Raw genomic sequence first — 27616 nt, forward strand, 5'->3', positions numbered from 1 at the left:
GGTCAGTATCTCTACCAATAAAATACTGTAACTGATAGCTTACAGTTGGTCACTACCTGAGACAGATGGCACTGGAGGCGCTGGGGAATGCCATCAATCATGCTATTATAAGCACTCAAGACTCTGGGGTGAGAGTAAATTGGTGGACCAAGGTCTGTTGTCCCATCTCTTCCCAGGGTGTTACCATATCTGCAGACCGAAAGAATTGTGTCTTTTTGCCTGGCTGTGCTCACCACTAAAGCCTTCAGTGGTAATAGCAATCACGCTGGTGGGATTCATTGCTGGGGGAGTTCTGTGTGCTGGGAGCTGGAGGGAGGCCACCAATTCATTTCACATATATTATTTCTCCAGGAAACACAGCATAATTGAGGACAATTTTCCACCATGAATTGCATCATTAGCTAACACAGGGAAAGTGAAATGCTGTTAACTTTTCTTTTCCTTCTGCAAAGCTGATGAGCTGAAGAAAACAGAAATAAAAAGTTTAATGTGATTTTTTTCTAAGGATATATGTTGAAAATCAGAATCAAAACACTTTTACACGGTAATAGAAATCCCACATTTTAATACATTGCCATGCACATAAGGAATCAAGTAATGCTGAATACAAAATAGTCAGATATACAAAATGATAAAGCAGATTTTCAAGCCCAATAGAGATCATGCTCACAGATACAAGGGGGCAAAAATCTGTACAGTTTCATTTCTATCAATTTAAAAAGAAATCATGCCCCCTAACTCTTTTTTTGACGACAACCCAACACAGAAAGAAACATTATAAGAAAATATAAAGGAGACCCAGAGGGAATTGCCAAGTTGAGGGCTGCTTAAGATATGGAAATCGTTGGTTCAAGATTGTGGTGCACAATAATTCTTATGTTTAGAGAAAAAAGTTTCTAAACATTGTATGCCCTGGGAACCCAACAGAAAAGGCACTCTGATTTTACCATGTAACTTGCTTGAGTCCTCCGAAGTCTAGTCCTGGGAGTTTTTCTAGGGTGCATAGAGAAAAAAAACCACAGATGTGGGCAATGGATAAGGAAAATACTTATTTAATTAACCACTCTTAGGGGACTAAGAGAGTTCAGACTGCTGGTTTAACTACTCACTTAAGGAAGCTATAAAAATTTCTACCCTCGATGTAGGCTTTTGTATTATGAAACGTGCTTTTATAGCCATGTTTGTTAGTGTTTGTAAAACCTTGAACCAATTTTTTTCATGAGATTTTCCCCTCTTATACCCTACTGAGAGCACTGGTCTTCCGTTCAGTTCACATTGTGTGATTTTTCTTCCTTTCTTGCCTAGAACAAATACTAAAATACAGTAGCTCATCAATGAAGTTCGGTGTGCCTCTCTGCTTCCTGTGACCCTCTATTTGTCAACTTCATACTTTCACTGGTCTTCTCCAACTCAGAGATTGGCGATTTTTGAGTGCACTAAGCCAAACCTGAGGCTCTCTCCCTCAGCTAGGTCAACTCTAAGCCTTTTGGAGACAGAGAAGTGGAGATAGATGGGCACCTAGGCCATGGGCTCTGCAGACTGGTCCCCATACATTAGATAAAGCTTGTGTGTATATATGCAAAATGCTGATTGTTACTTTCTTTTCACTCTTTCTTTTCTTTTCTAATCCCAGGATGGGCTCTCAGTAGTACCAGCTACAAGGAGAAAGCATAAAGAGAAAGGGCTCACAAGTAAAGCCCAGGTCCCTGTGATAATTGCACATATATTAGTGGTATGGAATACCTCCCCTTAGCTCCTTTTATTTAGCTTGCAAACATTCCAGCCTGCTAAGGTGACAGATGAGCAGAAGCCTAGAGAGACTGGCAATTTCTGTTGAATCCAAGTATTCTTGAATTCAAAACCTCTTCCTCCCCTTTCTCAGAGCAGTGCCAGATCCACAAAGTCCTAAGAATAACTCAACTACATAAGCCACAACAGATCAATATTTTCTTTTCTCAAGTACTTTTTACTGCTAATAAGTAATTTTGTTACAATATTGATCTTCTCTAAAGTTTTGGGGGCAGCTATTTAATTTAGTGGCTAATGATATTAAATAGTTGGATTAATTGGAGCTACAGTAGTATGGCTTAATGGCACAAGAGTTTCAGTGCAATTAGTTTCAAACATTTGTGCTGGCTTGGCTTTTCAACAGACTAGCTGCTTCTGTGCCAATCATGACTGAAACTTTTACAGTGCAAAGTCAAGAGCCTAACATTATTCAGTTCAGCAGTGTGAACTTCACTAGCCAAGCCTTGGTCTCCTCAAACATGGCCTTGAAGGGATAGCATTTTTCTTTTGGTGGGGAAAAGATAATGGTGGACATGCCATTCAGACTTCCCAGAGCACCTTCAAATTGTCTATGTGTGAGTTTAAGCAAGTGGAACCCCAACTACCCCCAGGGTGGCCAACACTCACTGAAGAGGCTAATGCTTCTCTTTTCTAGTGACTGGAGATGAGAGTTGCATTACAATGGAAAAGACAGTTTCCAGTGTTCAAACACCAGTATGTGACCCCCCAGCCTCTCCCCAGCCCCCCCCAATCTGACCCAATTCTCTTTAGGTTTACCTCCTACAAACAGGGGCCTGTTGATGTGAAAAAGAACCTGGTCACATGCTTCAAAACTTCTGCAGTTGATGTGTGGGAAAACATTCTCAGTCCTTCTCCTGTACGGGAAATAGGTATGGGGACTGTTTGAAGCTACCAGAGAATAAGCAGGCAGCTCCCAATGCAAAGCACTAAAGGCAGTTGATGGTGGTCAATAAAAAATACTGGAAATTTATATATATAAAATTCTAATTGATTTAGGGGTCACATAATCAAAGACCATGGCAGTGCTCAACCCAAATCATATTCTTGAAATTATGCATGAATAGGGAGACTATCCAGAGCTTCAAAAGGTGTCTTCATGGTCCTTGCGCTATCTTGAGAGAGGGTGGAATGGGGGTGAGGCTGGGCAGGCCAACTTCCTCTGCGGATGGGAGAAGCCCACCATCAGTTTGTGGAACAGAGCAACCACCAGCCACTCGCATTTAATGGCAAGCAAGTATTTCTTCAAAGCTATGTCACAAAAGCAGTTCCCCCACTGCAGGACAAATAATGACCTAATAAGAATCTTTCTTGTTTTGGATTTTTTTTTTTTTTTTTTTTTACAGAGTTAAGCTCTTGAATATGTTTTTATAGAATTTGGAGAGAATGGTATTTAAATACAATCACACATAACAGATCTGTGAGCTCTTGCATATCAACCCAGTTTAGAATTTTACATTTGATAGCTATGTGTGTGCCCTAACAGGGCAAAGCCAAGTGGAGAGCAGCCCGTTTACTTCCTTTGATCCAAACAACTGAAATGTAAAAGGTTTTAAACAATGCAGAAAGCAACCAGCAGAGGCTTCAGTGTCTTCAGTGTTTTGGGTGTTAGCCTCTCCAGCTGGATTAATGTCACAGTCTCTGTGTCATTCATATCAGTAGGGCTGTTTCTATCACTCTGTACTTGAGGCAGAAAGGCCTGGGTTTAAGAGCCTTTCTAAGACTTCTGGAAATGTTGGAGGTTTGGAACAACAACAGCAACCAAACAAGCCATTAAAGAAATGAAACCCCTGAACCACTGGCTCCAAAATATGAAAAGAATAATGTATAATCAGAAAGACTGTATCTACAACACTTATTATGTCAACGAGTCAACTGCAATTCAGCGCAAGTCATAGGGTTACTTTGAAATGTTATTAGGTGTATGTTGTTGGTTCCTTTTAGTGCTTGATGTAATTGGAGAAGGGAGGCTCTGAAGTAAGAATGCTTGGGGCTCTTCAAGATTGTAAAATAGCCCTACAAGGTGCATAAACCTCCAATCTTGCAAAGCCTTTAACACGCATTTTCTGCTGTTCTGTGGAAGTCATTTGTCAGTCTTTGTGCTATCGGGCAGAAGGTCTAAAACTGATCCCATTCTCACTGCCACTTCCCCTTTGCATTTATCCTATAGGTGAATTTCATCTTTAAATTTCTAGATCTTAGGAATGATGCTCTGCACTCCTCCCACCCCCTACCTCCAGAATTTTCCCTGCAGGGCAAAAATGATGGCCAGAAGAGAACCAGCGTGATACATCCCTCTAGCACCTTCCCATATAAGAATCTCCAGGGAAGGATCTATTTTGTTCTGTTTATTAAGGTGGGGAAGAACCTCTCTGTGCACATGGCCAACTTTTTCTCAAGCTGCCCACAGGTGATTAGCTTTCAAAAGAATGTCCCTGTCTCCCCACAAGAGTAAGTCACCAGAGCAAAATAATGGAAATGTGGTTCTGTATGACCTGGAAACTATGCAGTGGTGCCAAGGAATCAAGCATATTGATAAAGGAGAATTCATGAGGCAGTTCTCTGGCTACAGGATTAGGTGAGATCTTAAGAAACAAAGGAGCAGGACCTCCTTGTCTTTGAAGTAGAGTCCCCAGCTGTGCCCTGTGCAGAAGCATCTCCTGGTCTGTCCTCCCTCACAATCTCATGGGTTCTGTTTTGATTAGCAGCTTTGACCAGCCACTCCCTAGAGATGTGAATCCACATCCCACTGCTGTTTGGGCAGCGAACCCTCACCAACGTCAAGCATAAGAATGAACTAGGGGTGGTGGAAGGGGAGGAGGGCGGGGGGGGTAGGGGTGAATGGGTGACGGGCACTGAGGGGGGGCACTTGACGGGATGAGCACTGGGTGTTATTCTGTATGATGGCAAATTGAACACCAATAAAAAAATAAATTTATTATTTTGAAAAAAAGAAAACCACAAAAGGACAAATCAATGTATTAAATAAAAATAAAATGGTAAAAAAAAAGAAGGAATTATTAGTCAGTATTGGGGGAAAAAGGAGACGGTTAAGTTTTTCTGTTTGAGTTCTTTATAGAATACTCAAAATCTACCCAAAGAATTGTATTAAAAGAAGAGATTAAAAAAAAAAAAGCAAAAGAATGGGGTGGAAAGGGTTGTGGGAGAGGTGAATAAAAACAGCCTTTAAGGCATAAAAGAATTTATGTCATTTTCAAAGATTAGATTTTTAAAAAGAGTCTATGGCAATCTTAAGTCTAGTTGTCAAGTAACAAAATTACTCTAAAGAATGTAGAGGAAAACATCACAAAGAATGGAGCAGCTAATGGCACAGGGAAGAGGAGGTTTAGGTAAAGCTAAAGTACTAAGGGGGTCGTGAAAACTTTTCTTCCCAGAGACTTTTATTGTTCCTATCCAAAATCAATCATGTGGCATTTGCAGACAAAGGAAGCCTTTGCACGTAACACTGGGGTAAATCCATTAGAGGTTTCTATCCTTCTTTTATATTTGTGAGTACGGTTGATAGTCCTTCTCCCCTTGAGTGCTAAAAATGGAAGAATCTCCTCAGAACGGAGGACTGTTAACATCTGTCTCTGCAACTGAGAAGTGACTTGGGAGAGAACTCGGGGTTGCTTCCCCCATTCTGGAGGTAGAAGTCAAATGTGCAGTTACACAGCTCACGGAGCCTGAGCAGGGGGCTGAAGGGCCGCCATTACCCATAAGAAAGTTTATAGGATCTCTATCCCCTAGGTATGTCTTAAACTACTGAAGTGATTTGCTTTTTCACCCTAGCAGAACCACGGATGATGCTCTGCATTTTAAATTCGTTCTGAAGCTGGAACAAGCTAATCCCCTTGGCACCCCAGAGAGTCTGATAATTATTCATTTCTCATCATTCCCAAGAGTGTCTTTCCCCGCACAAGTGTGGGTGTCAGCCTTTCAATAAAAAGTGTAGCAGAGGTTTAAGTAACAGGAAAAGTTAAGCATCAACAGTTTATAGCCCTTAGACATCAAAATATTTATCCTTTACCTCCTGGTCTCCTGCTGCCTACTGAAACAAAACTCCCCACAGCCATTCCTGAACTTCTGGGAGGAAAAAGTTCCTACACACATCTCAGGAAGAAGGGAGAGCACAGCAGGAAGTAATGGCGGGAAATGGTGGATGAACATGGGGCGAAGAATGTGGAGGCTGTGAAGGAACTCGTGTCTCCATTTTGCCGGTTAGCAAGGGAATGCTCAGATTTTTTATGCCACCACGTTTCCAAAACTATCCCCCCCCCAAGTGATTTCATAATGAGGTCCACAGTTTGGAAAACAGTCATAGCTCATAGGCAAATAACGTGGTGTGCTGGGAATTAAGGCATTTATAGAGATGCCATCTTCAACTGGGTTCTTTCATCATCTTCAATTTTGCCTTTTCCCATCTCCACCCTTACCTGTCACCTTTTCATAATCTGTCAGCACACTTGTAGCTACATTAAAAAAAAAAAAAGAGGCTAGGAAACTCTACTTATTTAATTGTTCAGAACATATTTTACGAAGGCCAAAGAAAGGATGAACCACTATCATTTAATGACTGACTGTGCCATAAAGCGTATCCAGTTTTCCAAGGTTGTTAGCCACAGTCTCAGAATGACCCTGAATTAATAAACCAATTAATTCCCAGCTACAGTATCTCAGCACCTGACAGTCGTTCTTCTGGATTCAGGAGGCCCTATTCTGGGTCCCCTGAACTATACTGAGAACCGTAGCTTCAGAAAATCTGGCATAATGACCAATGTTGGTGCCTGTGTAAAGGATGGGAATACAGATGACCAAGGTGAACATCCAGGAAAGCAACCGAAAGCTGCTTTGGGAAGCTCTAACCAGCTAAGTCTGGGCCTGGGAAGGGTCTGATGTACACAAGGATGCAAATATGTGGCCTCATGCTGCCTACTACCACTTCCTCCACTGTCTACTTCCACAGGCAATGGAACAGCCTGCTGCCTTGTGCATTTTGTGAGGTTACTCTGGAAGTGGGGAAAGCTGTCTGAATTGTGTTTCCATTGTGGAAAAGCCAAGATGGGGGCAGTGTCTAGGGGGAGGAGATACTGTTCCAGAAGGGCATGGGGAGTCTGTCTCGTACTCTGTTGTTACCCCAACACAATGCTTGGCACGTAGTAGGTGCTCCACAAATCCTTTCTAAATAAAAGAAAGAATGAAAGAAGAAGGAAGCCCTGCTGTTGGAATTGAAACTCAGGGGGTGGGCAGTAGTGTTTGGAATGTTATCTCCAGGGGTATGGACAGCCAGGGTTTGGCCGCCTCATTCTGGATTTGTAAAGAATTAGGGTCTGTGAGAGCCTGATAGTCCTGGTGCTGACCTGTCATAAGGCCAGATCTTCTTGATGGTGACTGAAAACTCTTCTGAGCTCCCTCTCCAAAGCCCCTTTCTCTGGCAATAACAGCTTGACAGGTTTGTGGTGAGTCATCCTATGAGGTGACTCACCCGAATCACATTCGGTTCTCTTTCCCTTCCCCTGTCAACTTTCCTGATCTCAGGTGGGGGTATTTTCCAATGTGTTGTGCATTTCCTGAGACCCCCGCCCCAAGGGAGAGCAGATCATGAGTGCTTGTATGGAGACCCCCTCCTAAAATGCCAAATTTACTTGTACTGGCAGGGTCCCAGGGTTGTTATGCATATTTAAAGGAAAGTCTCTGGTACCTGTCAGTCCCAGATTGGGATTGTGAGTACACAGAATATATTTGCTGAATTTTTTATTCAGCCAAGTTTATATTTTCAAGGGGGAAAACAAAGCTAAAGTATTGTGTAGGGTCAGTCAATATGGAAATCTCTCTAATGCCCAAAGACAAGCAATAACTGGGTTGATCAGTTTCCTAGGACTGTGCTTTGTTGTAAGATGTAGTAAAAAAAAATAATTAATTGTGGATAGAATCCCAGAAAGGATTAAAAGGGACTAGTCGGTTCTCTATGGAGGTAGGAACCTAGTATGAATCGGGCCCTTCCCCTTCCTTAGGCACGCAGGGGGACACCTGTTGTCTCCCCTCTTCAGAGAGCTGTGATTTAAACTTGACCTAGAAAGTCTCCTAAAGTCGTAAAGCCAGACCAACACAGGAAAACTGCATTCTTCTCTCCTTACCCTCAATCCACCATGGTCTTTGACTAAAAAGCCATCTCTTTTCTCCATTGAAAACACTCTTCTATAGAAGGAGAGAGCATGTACACCAGCCACATAGAAGCCTCCTGGGTTCATCTGTATGTGGATGTGTTACGTTGTGCCTCGGTTCCCAGCTTAGGAACAAAGAGCTAAGATACTTCAACTACCAGCCCCCTTCTACTTCCCTTTGGCACTGCAAGAAATCCAGTTGGTGGAGTAAAGTGTCAACAGGTTAAGTCTAACAGTATTGTGGCCATGTTTACACCAATCTACCACAAATGACCGGGGATATGCTAGGCGTGGAGTTTGTCTTGGACAGTCTGAGCCAGAACAAGGATGAGATTTATAAAAGAAAAAAAAAAAAAAAGAGAATACTCGCTTTTCCCACATGTACTGAACATGCTGATTCGTTTTGGTGTAGTGTTCTCAGGTAAAGTGCTTAAGAGTTGGACAGAACACCTTTAAGACACCATAACTAACGTAATCAAGACATGTTTACATTCCTACCAGGGCAGAATATTGTGAACACTTCCACTGAGATTGCAGAACTGCTGTGATTTTTTTTCTAACACATCATGCCATCTGCACACATAATAAAATAATCCAGTAGTTGCCATGCTAAAATAGGACTTCTAGTGAAGGGCACAGACAGCTTCCTGAAGGGAGCTTGAGTTATGCACAGTGATGAAAACTGGAAGCAATTTTCCAGCTAGTGGTCTGCCAATGACCACTTGGAACCAGTTGGCACTGTATATTATGCACCTCATTTTAAAATCCACAGCAAACTAAGATTTTTCCAAAGCCCATAATCTTGACTGAATGGGTCAGTTAATCTGGTTAATCTGTCAATGCTCCATGGATATCTTCGGGCAGTGCCATGAGTTAGTCTCTCCGTGAGGAACAGGCCATGTTCATATCAGCTGGCAGGACAGCAGCTTGGAAGGCTAACCACATTTATGGAGAACCTTCGGTGGAGGCTGTAAGATGAAAAGGGAAAAATGCAGTGAGTCATTTCTTCATGTTCCCAGATGCTGGTATGTAGCAATTATCCCACTCAAACAAATCCTACATCCTTAGGTCAAAGAGAAATCTCTAACAGAGATAATAGTTACTCAACTCCAGGACAAATTTATGGTGGTTTGTATTCTTGGAATGTCCTTCCACCATTTGGCAGAGCGTGGAAGACATCCATCTCAGGGTCTGGCGAAGTTGCCTGGAAGGCAAGGCAAAATCAGGCCTCTGGAACTAGCATTCATCCCTCACTGGTCTGTGATTTGCTACATTGTGGAATTTCATGTCTTTACCTGATCTGGAACAAGATCAGATTGGGAGTGGTATGAAGGCATGTGTGTGTGTGTGTGTGTGTGTGTGTGTGTGTGTGTGTGTGTGAGGGGTGGTGGTGGGGATAATGATGGTTTTATTCATTAGAGAGCTTTCCTGGGATAAAATGCAGAAGGAAATGTTGAAAGCAGTATGGCTGGAGCTCCTGAATTTGCTAGGTGAAGAGTGAGACTGGCTGAGCAGGAGGTCAAGGACAGAGAAAGTCATCAAAGTCTGATCAGAGATTGAACTACCTGCATTGCAACCTTGCTTTTGACTTTGGGAATGTTGGCATAGATATGTCTTCCTGGGTTTTGTAACTATCTATTTTATATTTTTCTTATCATTTTATCTGAGTCCTCCCTATAGTTCCTCATTTATTAGTTAAAATGGGAGTGCCACTGAATGTTTTGTTATAAAAATATCAACATTAGCTTTATTTAATACACAAAACTATTGGACAATGAAAGAGAAAGATACCAAAAGTTCTTGATGTTAAAAAGAAAAAAAAAATCCTACCTAGGTTTTAAAACTGGCTTTTCAAAATATGAGAGAATGCAAAATTTATTAAGCAAATGTTTGATTAAAACTTGCTATTTTTGGGATCCCTGGGTGGCGCAGCGGTTTAGCGCCTGCCTTTGGCCCAGGGCGTGATCCTGGAGACCCAGGATCAAATCCCACATCGGGCTCCCGGTGCATGGAGCCTGCTTCTCCCTCCTCCTGTGTCTCTGCCTCTCTCTCTCTCTCTCTCTCTGTGACTATCATAAATAAATAAAAAAATTTAATTAAAAAAACTTGCTATTTTTGACAATGTAAAAACAAAAGTAAGGTATTATATAAGTGTACTAAATATAAAATAATACACACTACTGATAAGGTTGTAATGAAAGTAGGATACTAATATATTCCTGATGGCATTGTAAACTGGAAAAATGTCAGTTTATTTAAAAACTATTAAAAATTCACATTCTTTGACTCATTGTTCCCATTCAAGGAGTGTATCCTAAGGAAATGATCTAAAATATGAGAGAAACTGTACACACAGATATATAACCTAGAGGTTATTTATAATAGTGGGAAGATTGGAAAATAATTCTCCCATTGTTCAAAGTGTAGGTTAAATAAATGACGGCGCATTAACAAGATGGATGCTCATGTGGCTATCAAAGTAGTAATTATGATGATTATGCAGCTACGTGTTAAAGGTATGGTATACTACAATATGCATAGAAAAGAACTCTAAGTAAAATGAGGAAGATGCTAGGATTTTATTATTGTTTCTTTAAATATTTTGCAAAACAACAAAAATCAGGTTCACAAGAATGCAGATGTGACTAATGAGCACTAAAGCATCCATACTAGTAGTAATACTACCTCAAAGATAACTACTTTGCAGTTTCATTAAGAGATAACACTCCAGTAATATTGAAGGGGCGAATAGAAACCAACATGAATACAAATCTATCCAGGTCAACCTGCAATGGACGAGCAGCCTAGAAGAACCACATGGATTTCTGGGAACCAGACACAGTATAACATCCTTTTGGGATTTTTGCTAAAATCAGCCCTGGAATAGAGAGCACAGAAATGGAAGCTCAACTCTATAGTCAATTAATCTTTGACAAGGTAGGAAAGAATATTCGATGGAAAAAAGTCTCTTCAACAAATGGTGTTGGAAAAATTGGACAGTGACATTCAGAAGAATGAAACTGGACCATTTTCTTACACCACACACAAGAATAAGCTCAAAATGGATTAAAGACCTAAATGTGAGACAGGAATCCATCAAAATCGTAGAGGAGAACACGGGTAGCAACCTCTTTGACCTTGGCTGCAGCAAATTCTTGAGAGACACATCTTCAAAGGCAAGGGAAACAAAAGCAAAAATGAACTATTGGGACTTCATCAAGATAAAAAGCTTTTGCACAGCAAAGGAAACAGTCACAAAACTAAAAGACAACCTATAGAATGGGAGAAGATGTTTGCAAATGTCTTATCAGATAAAGGGCTAGTATCCAAAACCATAAAGAACTTATCAAATTCAACATCCAAAAAACAAATAATCCAGTCAACAAATGGGCAGAAGACATGAACAGACATTTCTCCAAAGAAGACATACAAATGGCCAACAGACACATGAAAAAAATGCTCAACATCACTCGGCATCAGGGAAATATAGATCACCACAATGAGATACCACCTCACAAAAGGCTAACATTAACAACTTAGGAAACCACAGATGTTGGTGAGGATGTGGAGAAAGGGGAGTTCAAACTGGTACATCCACTCTGGAAAATAGTATGGAGGTTCCTAAAAAATAGAGCTACCCTATGACCCAGCAATTGCGCTACTAGGTATTTATCCAAAGGATACAAACGGTGATTCAAAGGGGCACATGGGCCCCATTTATAGCAGCAATGTCTGCAATAGCCAAACTATGGAAAGAGTCCAGATGTCCATCGACAGATGAATGGATAGAGAAGATGTGGCATGCGCGCGCGCACACACACACGCACAGAAATATTACTCAGCCATTGAAAAGAATGAAATTTGCCATTTGCAACAATATGGATGGAAATAGAGGGTATTATGTTAAGTGAAATAAGTCAGAGAAAGACAAGTATCATATGATTTCACTCATATGCAGAATTTAAGAAACAAAACAGTTGAACATGGGGGAAGGGATGGAAAAACAAAATAAGATGAAAACAGAGAGGGAGGCAAACGATAAAAGGCCCTTAACTCTAGGAAACAAACTAGAGGGGAGGGTTGCAGGGGGAAGGTGGGGGGGGGATAGGGTAATTGGGTGATGGACATTAAGGAGGGCACTCGATGTGATGAGCAACTGATGAATCACTAAACTCTACCTCTGAAACTAATAAAAAAAATCAGCTCTGATTAAATGTGTGACCTTGGAAAAGTATTTTTAAGAATAGCCATAAAAGGGCAGCCCAGTGGCTCAGCAGTTTAGTGCCGCCTTTGGCCCAGGGCGTGATCCTGGAAACCCGGGATTGAGTCCCACATCAGGGTCCCTGTGTAGAGCCTGCTTCTCCCTCTGCCTGTGTCTCTGCCTCTCTCTCTCTCTCTCTCTCATGAATAAATAAATAAAATCTTAAAAAAATAGCCATAAAAATAAAATTTAAAAGTGAGTAATGATAATAGTGAATTCTAATTAATTACTATAGATTGGATTGGATGCTGAATCAGGAGTTGATAACTAGGCTTATCACAGCTGCTGTTTTTCCCAATAGCCATGTTTTCCACATGAACCTCTAATAGCCAATGGAAAGCAGACATGTCTAATTTTAGGCTATAATAACCTTATAACCAAGAACATAAGCTGAGCTCATTGTATTTCAGAGCTCTTTACCTGTAGTTCCCCTGTAGACTTCTTCAGAGAGGTAGGGATATCCCCATTTTATGGATAAGGAGATTAAGGCCCAGCAGTATACTAGCTTGAGGTCACACAGCTTGTGAGGATCAAATCTGTGCTCAGACTTAGGTATGTCCCATTCTAGAGTCATGCAGAAGTGACAGGGACACATGTGTAAAGTATAAATACTCAGAGCCTTTCTCATTCTTTTCTCTCCTAAGTAGGATTCTGTGTTTATCCGTAAACTCATTCGGCACAATAAAGGGCCCTGTTGGGCTCGGAAGAAAATTAAAGACTTAATTCATTTATATGAGACAGAGATGATAGGGAGAGCAGAGGGATACTCCTTAAAGAAATTGATAACGTGGAGAAGTAGAGGCCACAAAGAGACAAAGTGGGGGTTTAGAGAGTGACATAGGGGACTCAGAGCGACCACTACCTTGTGAGTCAGGCCTTTGGAAAAGAGCTGGAGAAGAGTGTGCTATGGCATAATGCCCCTGTGACCATCTTTCCATGGAATCAGTAAAGAATTCATTGATCTTTTATAGTTAGTTGCCTTTCATTTGAACGTGTCACTATGTTGAATTGGGCTTTATGTGGGAGCAAGAGGCCTCTGCTTAGGTTGTATGTGCCAGGTGCTGCCTAGGGTAAGGCTTGGACCACTGTCTTTCAATCCCAGATGTATAGTGATGGGATCTGCTGTTTTCCCTTCGCTCAACAGTTTTGTTATCTGCAATTGGAAACATGTCTTCGGGCATAGAAAAGCTACCTGAGGTCAAAATACAAAGTGGCAGTTTGCTTTTGATGGCTCTGGCTCGTTAAAGGGAGAAATGTGTGCACTTTTTGCGTTCCATCCCCTGGGCTTTGGCCATCTCAGATTCCTTTCAGCTCCCAACATATACTGAGTCGTTCACAGATTTTGTTCAACCTTTCCTCCTGCCAAGATGCCTTCTTTACGCACTCTCTAATGCTAGTGAATACATACCCCTCCATTTTCCAAGACCACCTTACGTGTCACATTCTTTACGAAGCCTTCTTTCCCCTAGATGTAGCTGACAACATCCCCCTAGCAGCCAGCACGGCATCTGAAATCTTTACCACCATACCCACCATGAACACTTTATTTTAATGTATCCATTGCTCCTAAATTTTTTGAGGCCATGTCTTTTGAGTGTGTGTCTTCCTAGTGCAAAGTGCAGTGCTAGATGTACAGAAAGTGCTTAAGGAACAGTGAAATTAATGAAGAAAGGAATGGTGTTGGAGAAGAAGAGATTTTTTTTCTTTTTGTTCTTTTTGGCTTAATTCAATGCTTAATTTTATAGGAGATTTAATCCTGTAGCTCAGGGCTGCATATGGAAAGGGAGATTGCTCCAATTCCTCTCTTGCCATCTAAGGACTAAAGATAAATGTGTGTGCTAGTGCTGGCTATGAATGGATTTGCAGCTAACATAAAGTAAAGGGCTCTTTTTCTGATCTCTGCTTAATGGGTCAACATTACTATTCAGGCATTCTGGGAACTAATCACCTCCTAAATCCAATGGCTCGAGAGCCTGGGATGAGTGGAGAAGGATTTGAGTTCAGTGATTAAGGGCGTGGGCTCTGGAATCAGGCAGATCTGGGTTGACATCCCAGACTCACCACTTACCAGCTGTATGATGTTGAAAACATGAATTTGACCGGCTTTTAATTTCTTCATCTTTAAAATGGTGATGATAATCCTTACCTTACTTGGTTGCTGGAATGATAAAATGGGCTCATAGAAAAAACACTTTGCATGGTGTTTGGCAAATAGCAAACACCTGCTGAGTGATGGCTACTATTTATTATTATTATTACCATGCATTCCCAGGATTCCTTAGAGAACTGAAAGTACAAATAGGGCAATGTTCCAATGCCACAGCTGGGGGCCAGGAAAAAAGAATCACCATGCCCAGAGGTCAAGCCTTTGCACCCTCCAGGAGAAGGATAACACTCTTCTCACCTGCCAAGACCATAGTCAACACACCATGGCTTTCACTCTGCCCTACATTAGTGCAGACATTGACAGACCAGTCCATGATAAGGAGATTTCACTTCAAAGGCAGGAAGGGGCCAGGGAGGTAATGGCCAGCTTGGCAGAGGATTTAAGAACAGATCTGGGGCTGAGTGTATCCAGCCCCACCTTTCCCTACTCCAGCAACAAGAGGCTGATGGGATTAGTTTCTTTGGGAAGAAGAAAAGATACCATGTAGAGGCAGCCTTACTTCTCACAAGGCTGAAGGAAAGAAACAAAAAGGTTGTTTAGTGTCTTCCATTCCAAAAGAAGAGCCATATAGTAAACAAATAAATAAAATATCCTCTATCTGAAAGTGTTATTTTATGTTATTCAAGTTAGAGGGTATTGGGAGTGGACCTGAACTGCATTTTGATGTGGAGCTATTTATGTCAGGTGTGAGAGAAACATTCCATAGGACATCCCCAGTCACCCTTGGATAATGGCCAATAATTAGCAGAACTAACATTTGTTGAGCAGCTACAATGAGCCAGCCAAAGTTCTGCAGGCAGTCACTCATTGGAGCTTCACCACCATCTTTGAGGGCCAAAAGATAAGATCTTAATGCCCCTGGAAAAAACGAGGCCAGGTTCATGAACTCCTCACAGTCATAATGCCAAAAGGCATAGGACTGAGACTAGAACCCAGAGCTGTTCTCACCACGGTGATTTTCTGACTCAATAAGAAGCACGTGTTAGGAAAGTAAATTCCTTAACTCCTAACAGGAATGCAAGAAAGAAAGCAAGTAGCTGTATTTGTGTAAAAGAATGCTCATCAAACACAAATCCTATACCTAAAGTGCCATAAGTAAGAGGTATGACCTAGAGAAAGCTAGCGCATTCCTATTTAACAGTCTGAAATCTTTCCTATGTTTAGAGCAGTAGTTCTCAACTGGGAGCAATCCCTCCTGCCCCCCGAAGGGATATCTTAACTGTCAAGAGGCACTTTTGGTCATCACAAGTAGAGGGATAACTATTGCATCTGGTGGGTAGAGGCCAGAGACCCTATAAACATCCTAGAATTGCCTTAGGACAGATCCCCCCACCCTCAAAGAATTATCCAGCCCAAAATGTCAATAGTGCTGAGGTTGGTTTAGAGGATACAGGTCCTTGTTTATCTTCTCTTCCTGGTTGTGAGCCAAATATATCACTCCCAAAATAGGCCAAGATAAAAACCAACTTAAGTGTGCCTGCTGTGTGTGCAGAATACAAGGCTAAGTTCAAACCTCACTCTTTCTTCTATTCATCATTTGCTTATTTTATTTAATTTTATATTCAATGTAATCAAAACCTCTAATACTAAATCATTTCTAACTTTTAGAACTCTCTCAGGCATACCATTATAAGAATCAAGACTGGATGATTTAAACAGGTATGCTCAATTAATTAGCATGTAGGGGAGAAGTTAGGAGATAAAAGGACAAAGGGGGATTTATGTGGTAATAAAGCTCAGCTCTGCCACCAATTCCTTGGTGGGAGAACTTGTATGCCTTGTCTGTTGCACTGGCTTCATTTCTGCCACTGCCTGCCTCCCGATAGTTTCGCGGGTGTTTGCCCTCTGAGTATGTTTAAGAAATTAACTCTACCCCCTGACTGCATGAAAATCAAGGTCCGAATCTTGGGCAAAATGAGTATTAGGCTGGCAGAGGACTTGGGTTACTGGTGAGAAAACAGACGATGCATACAAACTAGCCTGTGACTTCTCATAAACCCTTGGAAACTGTAAACTATGGTGATGCTGTAGGTGGCAACCCCACAGGGCTACAGGATGCCCTGATATCTGGTTAAACATTATTCTGGGTGTGTCCTGTGAGGGTGTTTCTGGATGAGATTAACATATGAATCAGTAGACTGAGTACAGTAGATTGCCCTCCCAAGGTGGGTGCGCCGGATCCAATCAGTTCAAGGCCCGAGTAGAACAAAAGGCCGAGTAAGACTCAGCATGAAAAGGAATGAGATCTTGCCATTTGCAACAACGTGGATAGATCTAAAGAGGATAATGCTGAATAAGTTAGAGAAAGACAAATACCATGTGATTTGACTCATATGTGGAATTGAAGAAACAAAACAAATGAACAACAACAAAAAAAGGGACAAATCCAGAAGGCAGACTCTTAACTAGAGAACAGAGGGGAGGTAGGGTGGATGGGGGGGATGGGTGAAATAGGTGAAGGGGATTAAGAATGCACTTATCATGATGAGCACTGAGTCATGTACAGAACTGCTGAATCACCACTAGATTGTACTCAAAACTAATAGAACACTGTTAACTATACTGGGATTAAAAGAAAAAAGAAAAAAAACTGCTTTAAATAAAAAAAGGTCAAGTCTAAGCATCTAAGCATCAAGAAATCTTTTTTGTCCCCTTACAGACAAAACAAGAGGGCTTCTCCTAGAGCTCTCTTTATCCGTGCCCTAGTTCCCACTTCCAGGTTTTAGGCTGCTCCAAGATACTTACAACTTGAGTCTAAGCCAGGGATAGCCAAAGAAAAATAAACAATAAACTCATCACTAGTTGGTAAAAAAAAAAAAAAAATATATATATATATATATATATATATATATATATATATATATATATATATTTCTTTGAGTTGGGACTGCTCTCCTGCATTTGGAGTCGGAGTCAGACTTGGACTAACACACCATCAGCTTTCCTAGGTGTCCAGCCTACAGATCTTGGGCCTTCTCAGCCTCCATAATTGTGTTAGCCAGTTCCTTATAACAATTCCTTTATCTATCTATCATCTATATCTATCCATCCATCCATATGATATCTCTCTCCCCTGTATACACTCCCTCTCTTTAGATAGATTTGTCTGTCTCTCAATAACTAGAGAGATGGGTAGATATGGATGAATTGATATATCTCCAGTTGAAGAACCAAGATCTCTTATTGGTTCTGCTTCTTTGGAGAATACTAACACAGAGCCTGAAGACAACAATGACCATAATAGTAAGCACGATTGTTAACCAAGTATTTACCAAATGACTAGCATGGGGGTTCTGTTAGTTTTTGGGACTCTTTTCTTTTAATCTGAAGGAAAACCTGTTTGGGGCTTCTAAACACTAAAGAGAAAATTTTGGCTTAGACTAGTATTCAGTCTGGAATTCAGTGCCAAACTTCCGATGGAATTCAAATCCACGGACCAGAAGTTTTATCCATAGAGGCTATCCTAATAAATTAATCCTTCACTTTAATCTATTTGATGGTCTTAAAATTTCCTATTTCAAACAGCTACATTACTTGATTAAAACAATGTTAAAATTAAAAAAAAAAAAAAAAAGAACCCATGTCCACTGTGTAGCGACTTGAGGAGATAGATACAGTGACCTCACTCCACAGATGAAGGAAGTTAGGCTTGGAGAGCTTAATGTGCTAACACAGGCTGCATGTAGGCCAGGCTATGACCCTTGATCTGGTTATGACATGTCAGGGACCTGCTGATTCTGGAAGTGCTAAGCAGGAAATGTGCAGTCCCAAGGACCCTTGGGAACATTTTCAGGCAAGCATTTATATCTAGATGGGGTAGGAAAGCCTTGGCCCCCATCCCCCACCTTCTCAGTCCTTGGTTTTATTGTTTCAATTAGAATGTGATTGGCTCCAGATACTAGGAGAGGAGCCTTTCTGCAGTTGGCTTTGCAGTCCTCATTGGCTTGGACTGTCACCTCTCTTTGGGGCTTTAGAGGGTCCATGAGATGAAGCTGAAATACCACACGCAAACACACACACACACACATACACACACACAGACACAGACACACAGTGAGAGAAAGAATACACTTTCTCTGCAAACTATCCCTTTCTTCTTCCTCAGCCATAGAAAAGCAAAGACACTATGTTTGTTCACTTACTGTTCTACCACAAGTAAAGCTGCTAGTCTATATTATGAGACTCAAAACCTTACAGAAGTCCATTCTGGCTCCTGTGGGTTAAATTGAGTCTCTGGATTCCAGGGTTTAAGAACTCTGGCATTTCGGCCACAGGTTCTCAAACTTAATTGCATCAGATTCATCTTAAAGAGCTTCTTAAAATTTTAATTTTGTCCAGCCACTCCCCATTTCCACTGGTTCAGAATGTCCAGGGGCAGGTCTGCAAACCTCTATGTGATTGTCGTGAGGCCAGCTTGGCACAAGTCCATGGAAGCACTTCTGTCTTCTCCCTTGTACATAACCACTAGTTACTTCTCCTTCAGGCAGAGAAAAGTATGTAGACTGTGGGGGAAATTTGGTTTACAGTCTTGTTCAGTTCACATAATAAAATACCAAGAATTCTGGATATAATCCAGTGCAGTGATCCAAACATCAGGTTTTAGAATGGGACAAGGCAAGAGCGGTGAGGCCTGAGCAAGCCATCCAGCCCACTAAAAGTCTGGGAAACTTAGGCATGCTCCATCCTCCCAGTATTGTTTAGTTTGTACAAGTTGATTCATGCATCAATCAAGCAAGAAGCAACATTTATTCCATTGAGTACTTACTAAAATGCCCAACATTGCCTTGGGGGCTTCAGGGCTGGTGGAGTTTCATATCTGTATCATTGTACTTATCATACTGTATTAGAATCACCTGATGATGTGTCTGTCTATAAACTAATGCTTGTCACACTTTACTCTGCCTGAAATCCCCTGGAGAGCTTGGTAAGGCATTGATTTTGAGTCCCACAAGGGAAGAATCTGATTCAGTAGGTCTGGAGCGTGTCTGTGAATGTGCATTTCTAACAAGCTTGCAGCGACACCAATGTCGGTAGTCTGAGGAGCACTCTTTAGGCACTACTGCTCCTAACCCCAAGCTCCTTCAGGCAAAGGATATGTCTTCTTCTCCTTCTGCAGTGTGTAGAAGAATGCTTAGAATATCAAAGGTAGGGCAGCCCCGGTGGCGTAGCGGTTTAGTGCCACCTGCAGCCTGGGGTGTGATCCTGGAGACCTGGGATCGAGTCCCACATCGGGCTTCCTGCATGGGGCCTGCTTCTCCCTCTGCCTGTGTCTCTGCCTCTCTCTCGCTCTCTCTGAATGAATAAATAAATAAATCTTAAAAAAAATATCAAAGGTACTCTCAAAAATGTTTGTTGAAAGAATGTAATATCTAAGCTACACAAGTAAGGTTAGCAGCTACTTAAAGTAGTAGAATTTGTTTGGGGACCATGGTATTGTTCTCTAATGAAAGCTGGTTTAGAAATATCAGTATAGGGATCCCTGGGTGGCGCAGCGGTTTGGTGCCTGCCTTTGGCCCAGGGCGCGATCCTGGAGACCCAGGATCGAATCCCACGTCGGGCTCCCGGTGCATGGAGCCTGCTTCTCCCTCTGCCTATGTCTCTGCGCCTCTCTCTCTCTCTCTCTCTGTGACTATCATAAATAAATAAAAAAAAAATATTAAAAAAAAAAAAAAGAAATATCAGTATAAATGCTTCATATAAGCATCTGAACTCCATTAATTCTCTGTGATAATCCAGGACACCTATAACTTCAGTCCTGGCATGATGTCCTGAAGAAAATGGCAAAACCTCACCCAGCTTTATGGCCATTTTGAACTAGAACTGCTGACAACAGTGGCTGCCATCTTGCACCACATCAATATGATTTGATGCCTTGTTGGGAGAAAGTATCATCAGGCCAGATGCTCTCAGCAGGGATGCATTTGTACAGCCAATTAGTAGGAGGTAACTCAGTGATTCCATTCTTTGCACTGGACAGAGGTAAGCACTTCAAGTCATTAAATTCCAATAGCTACTCTAAAAGCCCACAGAACCATCCAGAAGAAAACTCTGTCCACTGGTGCAAATAACAATGAATCTCATGAAAACATGAGATCATGAAAACATGCCTTGAAGTTCAATCCAAGTTGCCATTGAAATTCCCACTCCATTTCCACAATGGCAGGACCAGCTGGCAGATTATATCCTGAGGGACTGTTTCCTCATTTCTCCCATTGCTTCTGCTTCTCACCTCACTCCCTCCCAGAGCAGGGCACCCCTGAGTAAGTCAAATTACTTTTCCTTTTTCTTTCTTTTTTTTTTATTAATCTATTTCCCTCTCTGTTTAATCTTATTTTAATCTCAAAGGCCTCTCTGTTGACTATTCCAATAGCTGCTTCATTGGAAAAATGCTAAGATTCACTTCTTCAGAAAAAAACATTCAAAAAAAAATTCTCTAGGCCCTGCAACTTTTCCAAGAGAAAGAGAAAAACATGCTTTTAAAGGGAGTATACAAGGTATAGTCTTTCTCCTTTTGCATGCCAAGTCTCAAAGTACAAAAGTATCTTTTGGAATTAATGCCATACAAGCTAAATAAATATTAAGATATAATGCTGATAACGATGATAAATTTCACCATACAGGATCTTAGAGTGGAAGAGTATTTTACAACAGTACTTCTCAAATTTTAATGTCCGTGAGTCACCTGGGTATCTTGTTAAAAGGCCGATCATGCAGGTCTAACAAGCTCTCAGGTGATACGGGTGCTCCTGGTCTGTGGACCACATTTTGAGTAGCAAGGCCATAGAGTTCTTAATCTAGAGCAGCACTGCCCAGTCAGTGGAACTTTCTGCAATGATGGGGATGTCCTATACTGGCTTCCTCCAATATGGTAAGCCACTGGCCACATGTGGCTATTGAGCATCTGACATGAGCATCTGACATCTCCATTAGTGCCTGGAGGACATTAATTTTAAATTTCATTTAATTTTAGTTCATTTAAATTTAAGTGGTCACATGTGCCTTGTAGCTACCATATTGGAAACCAGCTTTGTAGAGGAGAAAACAGAGAGATTTAGTAAAAATTTCAGAAAGAAAAAAACTAAAAAACCAGGTGAAACCACAGATCCCCTCAACCATAGTATAAATTATTCTGATCCTCATCTCCCCTTCCTGCTTTCTATAGCAAGGGCTCCAGGCTTCCCCTCTGTTCTCTATCATTTTCTCAGAATCATTCTATAAACAAAATGATGTAATTAGGAAAGACTTTATAAACATTCTGAAGTGCAGAGAATGATCTCGTTTACATAAATCCTTTTGAGTTGGCAAAAACCAAGCAACCAGTCTTAAAAGAAAGAGTTCTTTTGTTATAGGCCTTTCACTTTGGGTATGCCTCATAGGATTCGGAATATAGGCTCCAAGGTTATTTCTTTATTGTGGATTTTGGCCCTTTGGCCTGGAACACAGGAGCAGATGTGAACAGTCCATATAGTCTAGAAAAGTTCAAAGGGAAAAAGAGCCCACTTCACACTGAGTTCCCAAAATGAGAAAATGCTGAGGGTGGGGAGACAGTAGGGTTTGGTTTTGTCTAAACTGGATTTGTCAGCTCTCAGCAGGTTACAGCCTATATTACAGCTAACGAGGTTGGGGGAATCTTCCCTGGGCTAGTGAGTACTAATTTCCATTGAGGAAAAAAGTTATGAGGCTTGGATGTCTTAATGATAACAGATAATTTCTCTGTGTTGGCAGAGCTACAAAGAGCGTTGCTATGAAACTGCATGGATTGGGCTATTTCTTTTGTGTACACAGTTTCCACTTAAAGAATCCACTTGGCATGAGTTGCAAACCTGCTCGGGGACCCTCGTGATTAATTGCTTGAACTGGCTGGTGGCCATCAACAGGATCTTGCAATTTACCAGGTTCTACACAGAATTATGAAACTGGAGGTTTAATGGGATTTCAGGTAATAGAGCCCAGATGTCCAAGACCATGATGTTTGAAATTATACTGCTTGCAAGGCTTCAGGGCTTAAACCTTATTTATTTCTTGCTTAGTAAATTTTCCTGTTCCCATCTTTATGTCATCTTGGACCAGTCAAATGCTAAGGCCTTTTATTCTGGCATTCTGCATCTAGAGAAGCCATTCACAACTACGCACCTGTAGCCGTAGCCTGGAGATGCATGAGCTCCCTGCCTTCCTGCCCCTGCTCTTGGGATTACCTTTCAGCCAAGGATATGGTAATTACCAGCCTTCCAGGACCTCGCCAGTACAGCCACTACACAGAGCTTAACTTCCAAATTGCCTTCACACATTTAATTGCATTTTATTTTGTCAGGGACTAGAAGAAATGGGTTGGGACAGGTATTATGACCTGCATTTGGATGAGGAAACCAAGGTACACAGAAAAGATTGAATAATAATAGAAACATTTGTGGCATTCTTATGTGTCAAGCACTACTGTTCCCATGGGGTTTCTGTGCCTCATTTCCTTTAAGCCTTATAGCAGCTTTGAGACAGATATGATTATCAGCTCCACTTTGAAACCCAGAAAACTAAAGCACACAGTGTTTGGGTCACCCTGATTGGGGCCAGGCTCCGTTATGATACACCTGTCACCTCTTTAAGGAGGTATCAGTGGCATCACTGACAAGACCTAGAGTCTGTTGTCGCTAATGCAACATTCATTTTCCATCATTTGCAACACAGAAGACAAATGCTAGGCACACTTTTCTAAGGAGAAGCTCTCTACACTCTTATTCCCTGCTCTCCTCCAGAGCAAGGCTTCCTCCTGAATGCTCTGAGGGAGGAGGGAGATTCTGTTTAATGGCATCCCATTTGAAAAAGTAAAATACTTGGCTTAATATTCTAGGCCCTGTAGATCACAGTCCAGCCTATCCTTTCAGCTTTCTGCACTCTGCATTCCAGACACAGGAACTGATGGAATTTGTCCCATGCTGCCTGTCCTTTGTTTATATGGTCCCTCTTTCCTTCCTCATCCTCCTGTTCAAATTCTCCCCTTCCTACAAGGCCAGGTCACAGGCCACTTTACAAAGCCTTCACATATTCTCACAAAGCCTATCTCTCCTGTTCTGAACCCCTTATGATTTTGTTGAATGAATGGATGGACGAAAGGGGAAAATAACATCATTTCTTGATCACTGTACCTGGGACTCTATGAAACACTGGGGATATGGGCCCACAGACAAACCACTACCGCAGAATGTCCTGTATGCTACCATAGAAGGGTGAGATTCCAGGGGAGCAGAAAGAAAGGGGGTCCTCATTGCTGTTTGCAGATATGCTTGGAAAATCTGCCCAAGCCTCGTCACCCCTCCTAGTTAGAGGAACTTCATGTTCATAAGGGTTATATTTTTTGCATCTATGTACAGTGCCGAGCATTCAGCATAGTCTCGAACCTGAGCAAATATATGGTAAACAATGAAGACGTGTAGTAGAAGGGCTAGGGTCTTTGTCACTATGGTACAGGCATAGCCTTCCCACCTCCCCTCTTTCTGGTGGAAGTGCAGAAGAGGGAGGCAGACCCTCATGGCTGCTCACAGCAGCCTCACGGTGGTGTTGGCCCAGAGGGACAGGGAGAGGGTCAGTGAGACCACTGGCCCAAACTGTAGCGCTCTTCAGTAAGGGGTCAAGGGATGGTTAATGTACTGCCTTAACATCAGAGTTTGGGCAGGTCTTCCTGAAACGTACTCCGATCTTCAAATGTTGGGAAATAGTTCTTGTTTTAAGTTGCTCCCATTTTAGAGCAGTTCCTCTCATTATTTAGCATTCTTTGGCCCCTCATAAAATTCTCTGTACAGGGTGCTTGGGTGGCTCAATCGATTAAGCATCTGCCTTCAGTTCACATCATGATCTCAAGGTCCTAGGATCAAGCCCTGCATAGGGCTCCCAGCTCAACAGGGAGTCTACTCCTCCCTCTCCGTACTCTCCCTTTCTCTCTCTCAAATAACTAAATCTTAAAAAATTTCTCTGTACAAACAAGCTATTTTTATTAGTTACTCTTCTCAACAGGAGTGCGACGGAATCCTGGGCAGTGGCCCAGCCCTATGAAAGCCTTCTCTCTAGAGAGTTCAAGTTTGGTTTTTGGAGACTGCGAACAGCATTTCATTCATATTTTTGAAATTTGTTGGAGACGGAAGGTGGGATGGCTGTCACTGAACAACATGTGTCTCTTTTCAGAATCACCAACCTGTGTTGCCCAACAATTTTTTAAAAAAATTTTATTTATTTGAGAGACAGCGAGCATACAAAAAGGGGCAGAGGGAAATCCCAGGACCCAGGATCATGACCTGAGCTGAAGGCAGACACTTAACCAACTGAGCCACCCAGGTGCTCCTTGCCCAACAATTTTAAGGAGTCAGTGTAGGATAATAAAAATAACAGTTTCTTCCACTTGCTAGTTTTGAGACCAATAATATTACTGAACCTCGCCAAGCCACAGCTGCTTCATCTGCAAGAGGAGGGAATTCATGCATTCCCCACCTGTAAAAGGAGGAAACTGCAGACATTTTTGTGAGAACTACTACTTTTCATTGAATTCAGGATAACTTTTTAAAAAGATTTATTTACTTATTTAAGAGAGAGAGAGAGAGAGAGATATGTGAGCGGAGGAGCTGAGGGACAGAATCCCCAAGCAGACTCCCCTCTGAGTGCAGAGCCCCATGTGGGGCTCTATCTCACAACCCATGAGATCATGATCTGAGCCAAACCAGAGTTGGACCTCCAATGAAGTGAGCCACCCAGGTGCTCCAAGGTGCAATTATTTTTAAAGTTTATTTATGTATTTTTTATTAATCTCAACACTCAATGTGGGGCTCAAACTCCTGACCCCAGGATCAAGAGTCGCAAGCTCTATGATGAGCCAGCCAGGTACTCCCCAAGATACAATTTTTAATGTACTACTAAGAAAGAACAAAGGGGAAAAAAAACCTGTGCTAATTAAATTATGATGTAATGATTTCTGATTGTCCGGGACAAGGGACAATATTAGCCTTTTGCTGCTTTGAAATTCTTTCATTTATTCTGAAGAAGCTGACAATTTCTCTGCCTTCAGTTTTAAGCTTTGTGTATCAAAGGCAATCCTTCTGCATGCCTTTCAGTAATAAAACACAACACACCTTCATCTACTTGTGATACCCTCCACTCTAAGGTGGTAGTGTAAAGCTCACAATTGCTGCTTTGCAGAAGTATATGAAATCGAGGCCATCTCTCTGATGTCAAACATTTGCCTCACTAATGGTACCCTATTTCAGTGACTTTTGGCATACAAGATAAATTTTCTCTTCAGTGCCAAATTGTAGTGTAATATTTCTAAAGACTTTTTAAAATAGCAATTAAACTCAACAGGTGAAGTACTAACAGTATATATAACTTGAGTGAAGTGATGAAAATGCGAACAATCAGAGCCAAATTCATGGATGTAAGATGCCACTTGACCTATAATGATTATAAGACTGCCTAGATTGTAAAATGTACAATTCAGAAATGTTAAAATATGAAAAAAGTGCATTTTAGATGCAGTGAAACATGGTAAATGAAAGAGCATATATTATGGGTCTTGCACCCAGTAGATGCCCAACAAATCTCAAATCCCTTCCCTTTTAAATAAAGAAGGAGAATGTGGTAAATATCAAAGGTGCAGGGAGGCCGGACCTCATTTTTTTCTGCAAAAAAATAAGATATTGGATTTAAATCTGATTCCTGTTAGATACAATTTACATTTCAGAAACACAAAATCATGAAAGATCTCCAGAGAAATCAAAGTATTTTTCCAAACTCTGTGTGAATGATGTATGTCTGCAAATTCTTTGTTGCAGCTCCTATCTATATCTCCCAGCCAGAGGTGGGGTCTTTTTTCCTACTCCCTTGAATCTGGGCCAGCTCTGTGACTGCTTTGTCCAATAGAATATGACAGAAATGGTATTGAGCCAGTTAGGTCTAATCTTTTAGGAGGACTGGAAGCTTTTTTTCTCTCCTTAGGACCTGTCACCATGCTACATATAAGTCAACGAGCTACATGGAGAGGCCCACAAGGAGAAAAATTGAGGCTCTCAGCTGAAACAACTGCACAACCAGCCAAACTGATTGGAGGCACTTGCCAGCCAGTTGAGTGCACCATCTTGGATGTGGATCTTCCAGTCTCAGCTGATAGCATGTGGGGGAAATGGGAGGTCCCTGCTGAGCCTTGCCCAAATTGCCAAATCATAGCCAAATGATGACTATTGAGTTTCGAGCCTCTAAAATACAGAGCAGTTTGTTATACTGCAATAGATAACTGAAATTCATTACCTTGTTAATTTTCACAGATGCTCTGAGCAAGGCCTGTTCTAGAAACCCAAAGAGTAGAACACAGAAGTGAACCTAGACCTTCTGATCCTTGGCCTGAGGCCCTTGCATAATTATTCTGCACAATGGAGTTATTAGGAGCTAAACAGGGCTTATAGGGCTCTTACTGTCTTACTCCTTAGCTTTCATCTGACTATATGGTGAGAGCCAATTGGTCTAGACCAATTCCGGTGGGTTCAGGAAAGAGAACACTCAAGAGTGGAAAAGTTTCAATCTTTCAATTTCTCTCTCCCATTGCGCCCCTCCCCCCCCAATCTTAAAGCTTAGTTGGAATTTGAGGATAGATTTTATGAATTAGATGCAAATATGCTTACGATGCTCCCAAGCTTTTTAACATATTTGGTGGTGGCCTCAAGGAATAATATCTTAGTGGAAATAAGTTGGAATCTCAGGGGATGCATTCATATCAGTCATAGATTATTCAGAATGGAATCGAATCCCCAGGAGACATAGATTACCTTGGTGACAGACGAAAACAGGGAGTGGGGGGGCACCTGGGTGGCTCAGTGGTTAAGCACCTGCCTTTGGCCCAGGGTGTGACCCTGGAGTCCCGAGATCGAGTCCTGCATCGGGCTCCCTGCATGGAGCCTGCTTCTCCCTCTGCCTGTGTCTCTGCCTCTCTCTCTCTCTGTCTCTCATGAATGAATAAATAAAATTAAAAAAAAAAAAAAAAAGAAAACAGAGTGGAACCAGTCATGTCCTTATGACAGAAAGGCTCCACATAGAGATAGAAGTCTGGCTGACCACGATGTCACTGTAGACAGCAACCAAGTATATTTCACACTGTTGTTCCCTTTCTATGCTAGGACGTCAAGATCTTCTGCTTCCACACATAACAGTCTATGTGTTGATGCTATGGCTTGTGCAGCACATGAGCGC

At 41.6% G+C, this 27616-nt stretch overlaps 1 protein-coding gene across 1 annotated transcript in view; it reads right to left on the bottom strand.

Annotated features, from left to right (window-relative positions):
* Positions 1–548: 548 nt before the first annotated feature.
* Positions 549–27616, bottom strand: part of SAMD12 (sterile alpha motif domain containing 12) — a 378425-nt gene continuing 351357 nt past the window's right edge. The window contains exon 5 of the mRNA XM_055314074.1: positions 549–8938. Within this exon, the coding sequence (XP_055170049.1) occupies positions 8916–8938 (23 nt within the window). The 3' untranslated portion in view covers positions 549–8915. The remainder of the gene's footprint in view (positions 8939–27616) is intronic.

Source organism: Nyctereutes procyonoides, unplaced genomic scaffold (genome assembly GCF_905146905.1).
Source record: "Nyctereutes procyonoides isolate TBG_1078 unplaced genomic scaffold, NYPRO_anot_genome, whole genome shotgun sequence".
Lineage (NCBI taxonomy): Eukaryota > Metazoa > Chordata > Mammalia > Carnivora > Canidae > Nyctereutes > Nyctereutes procyonoides.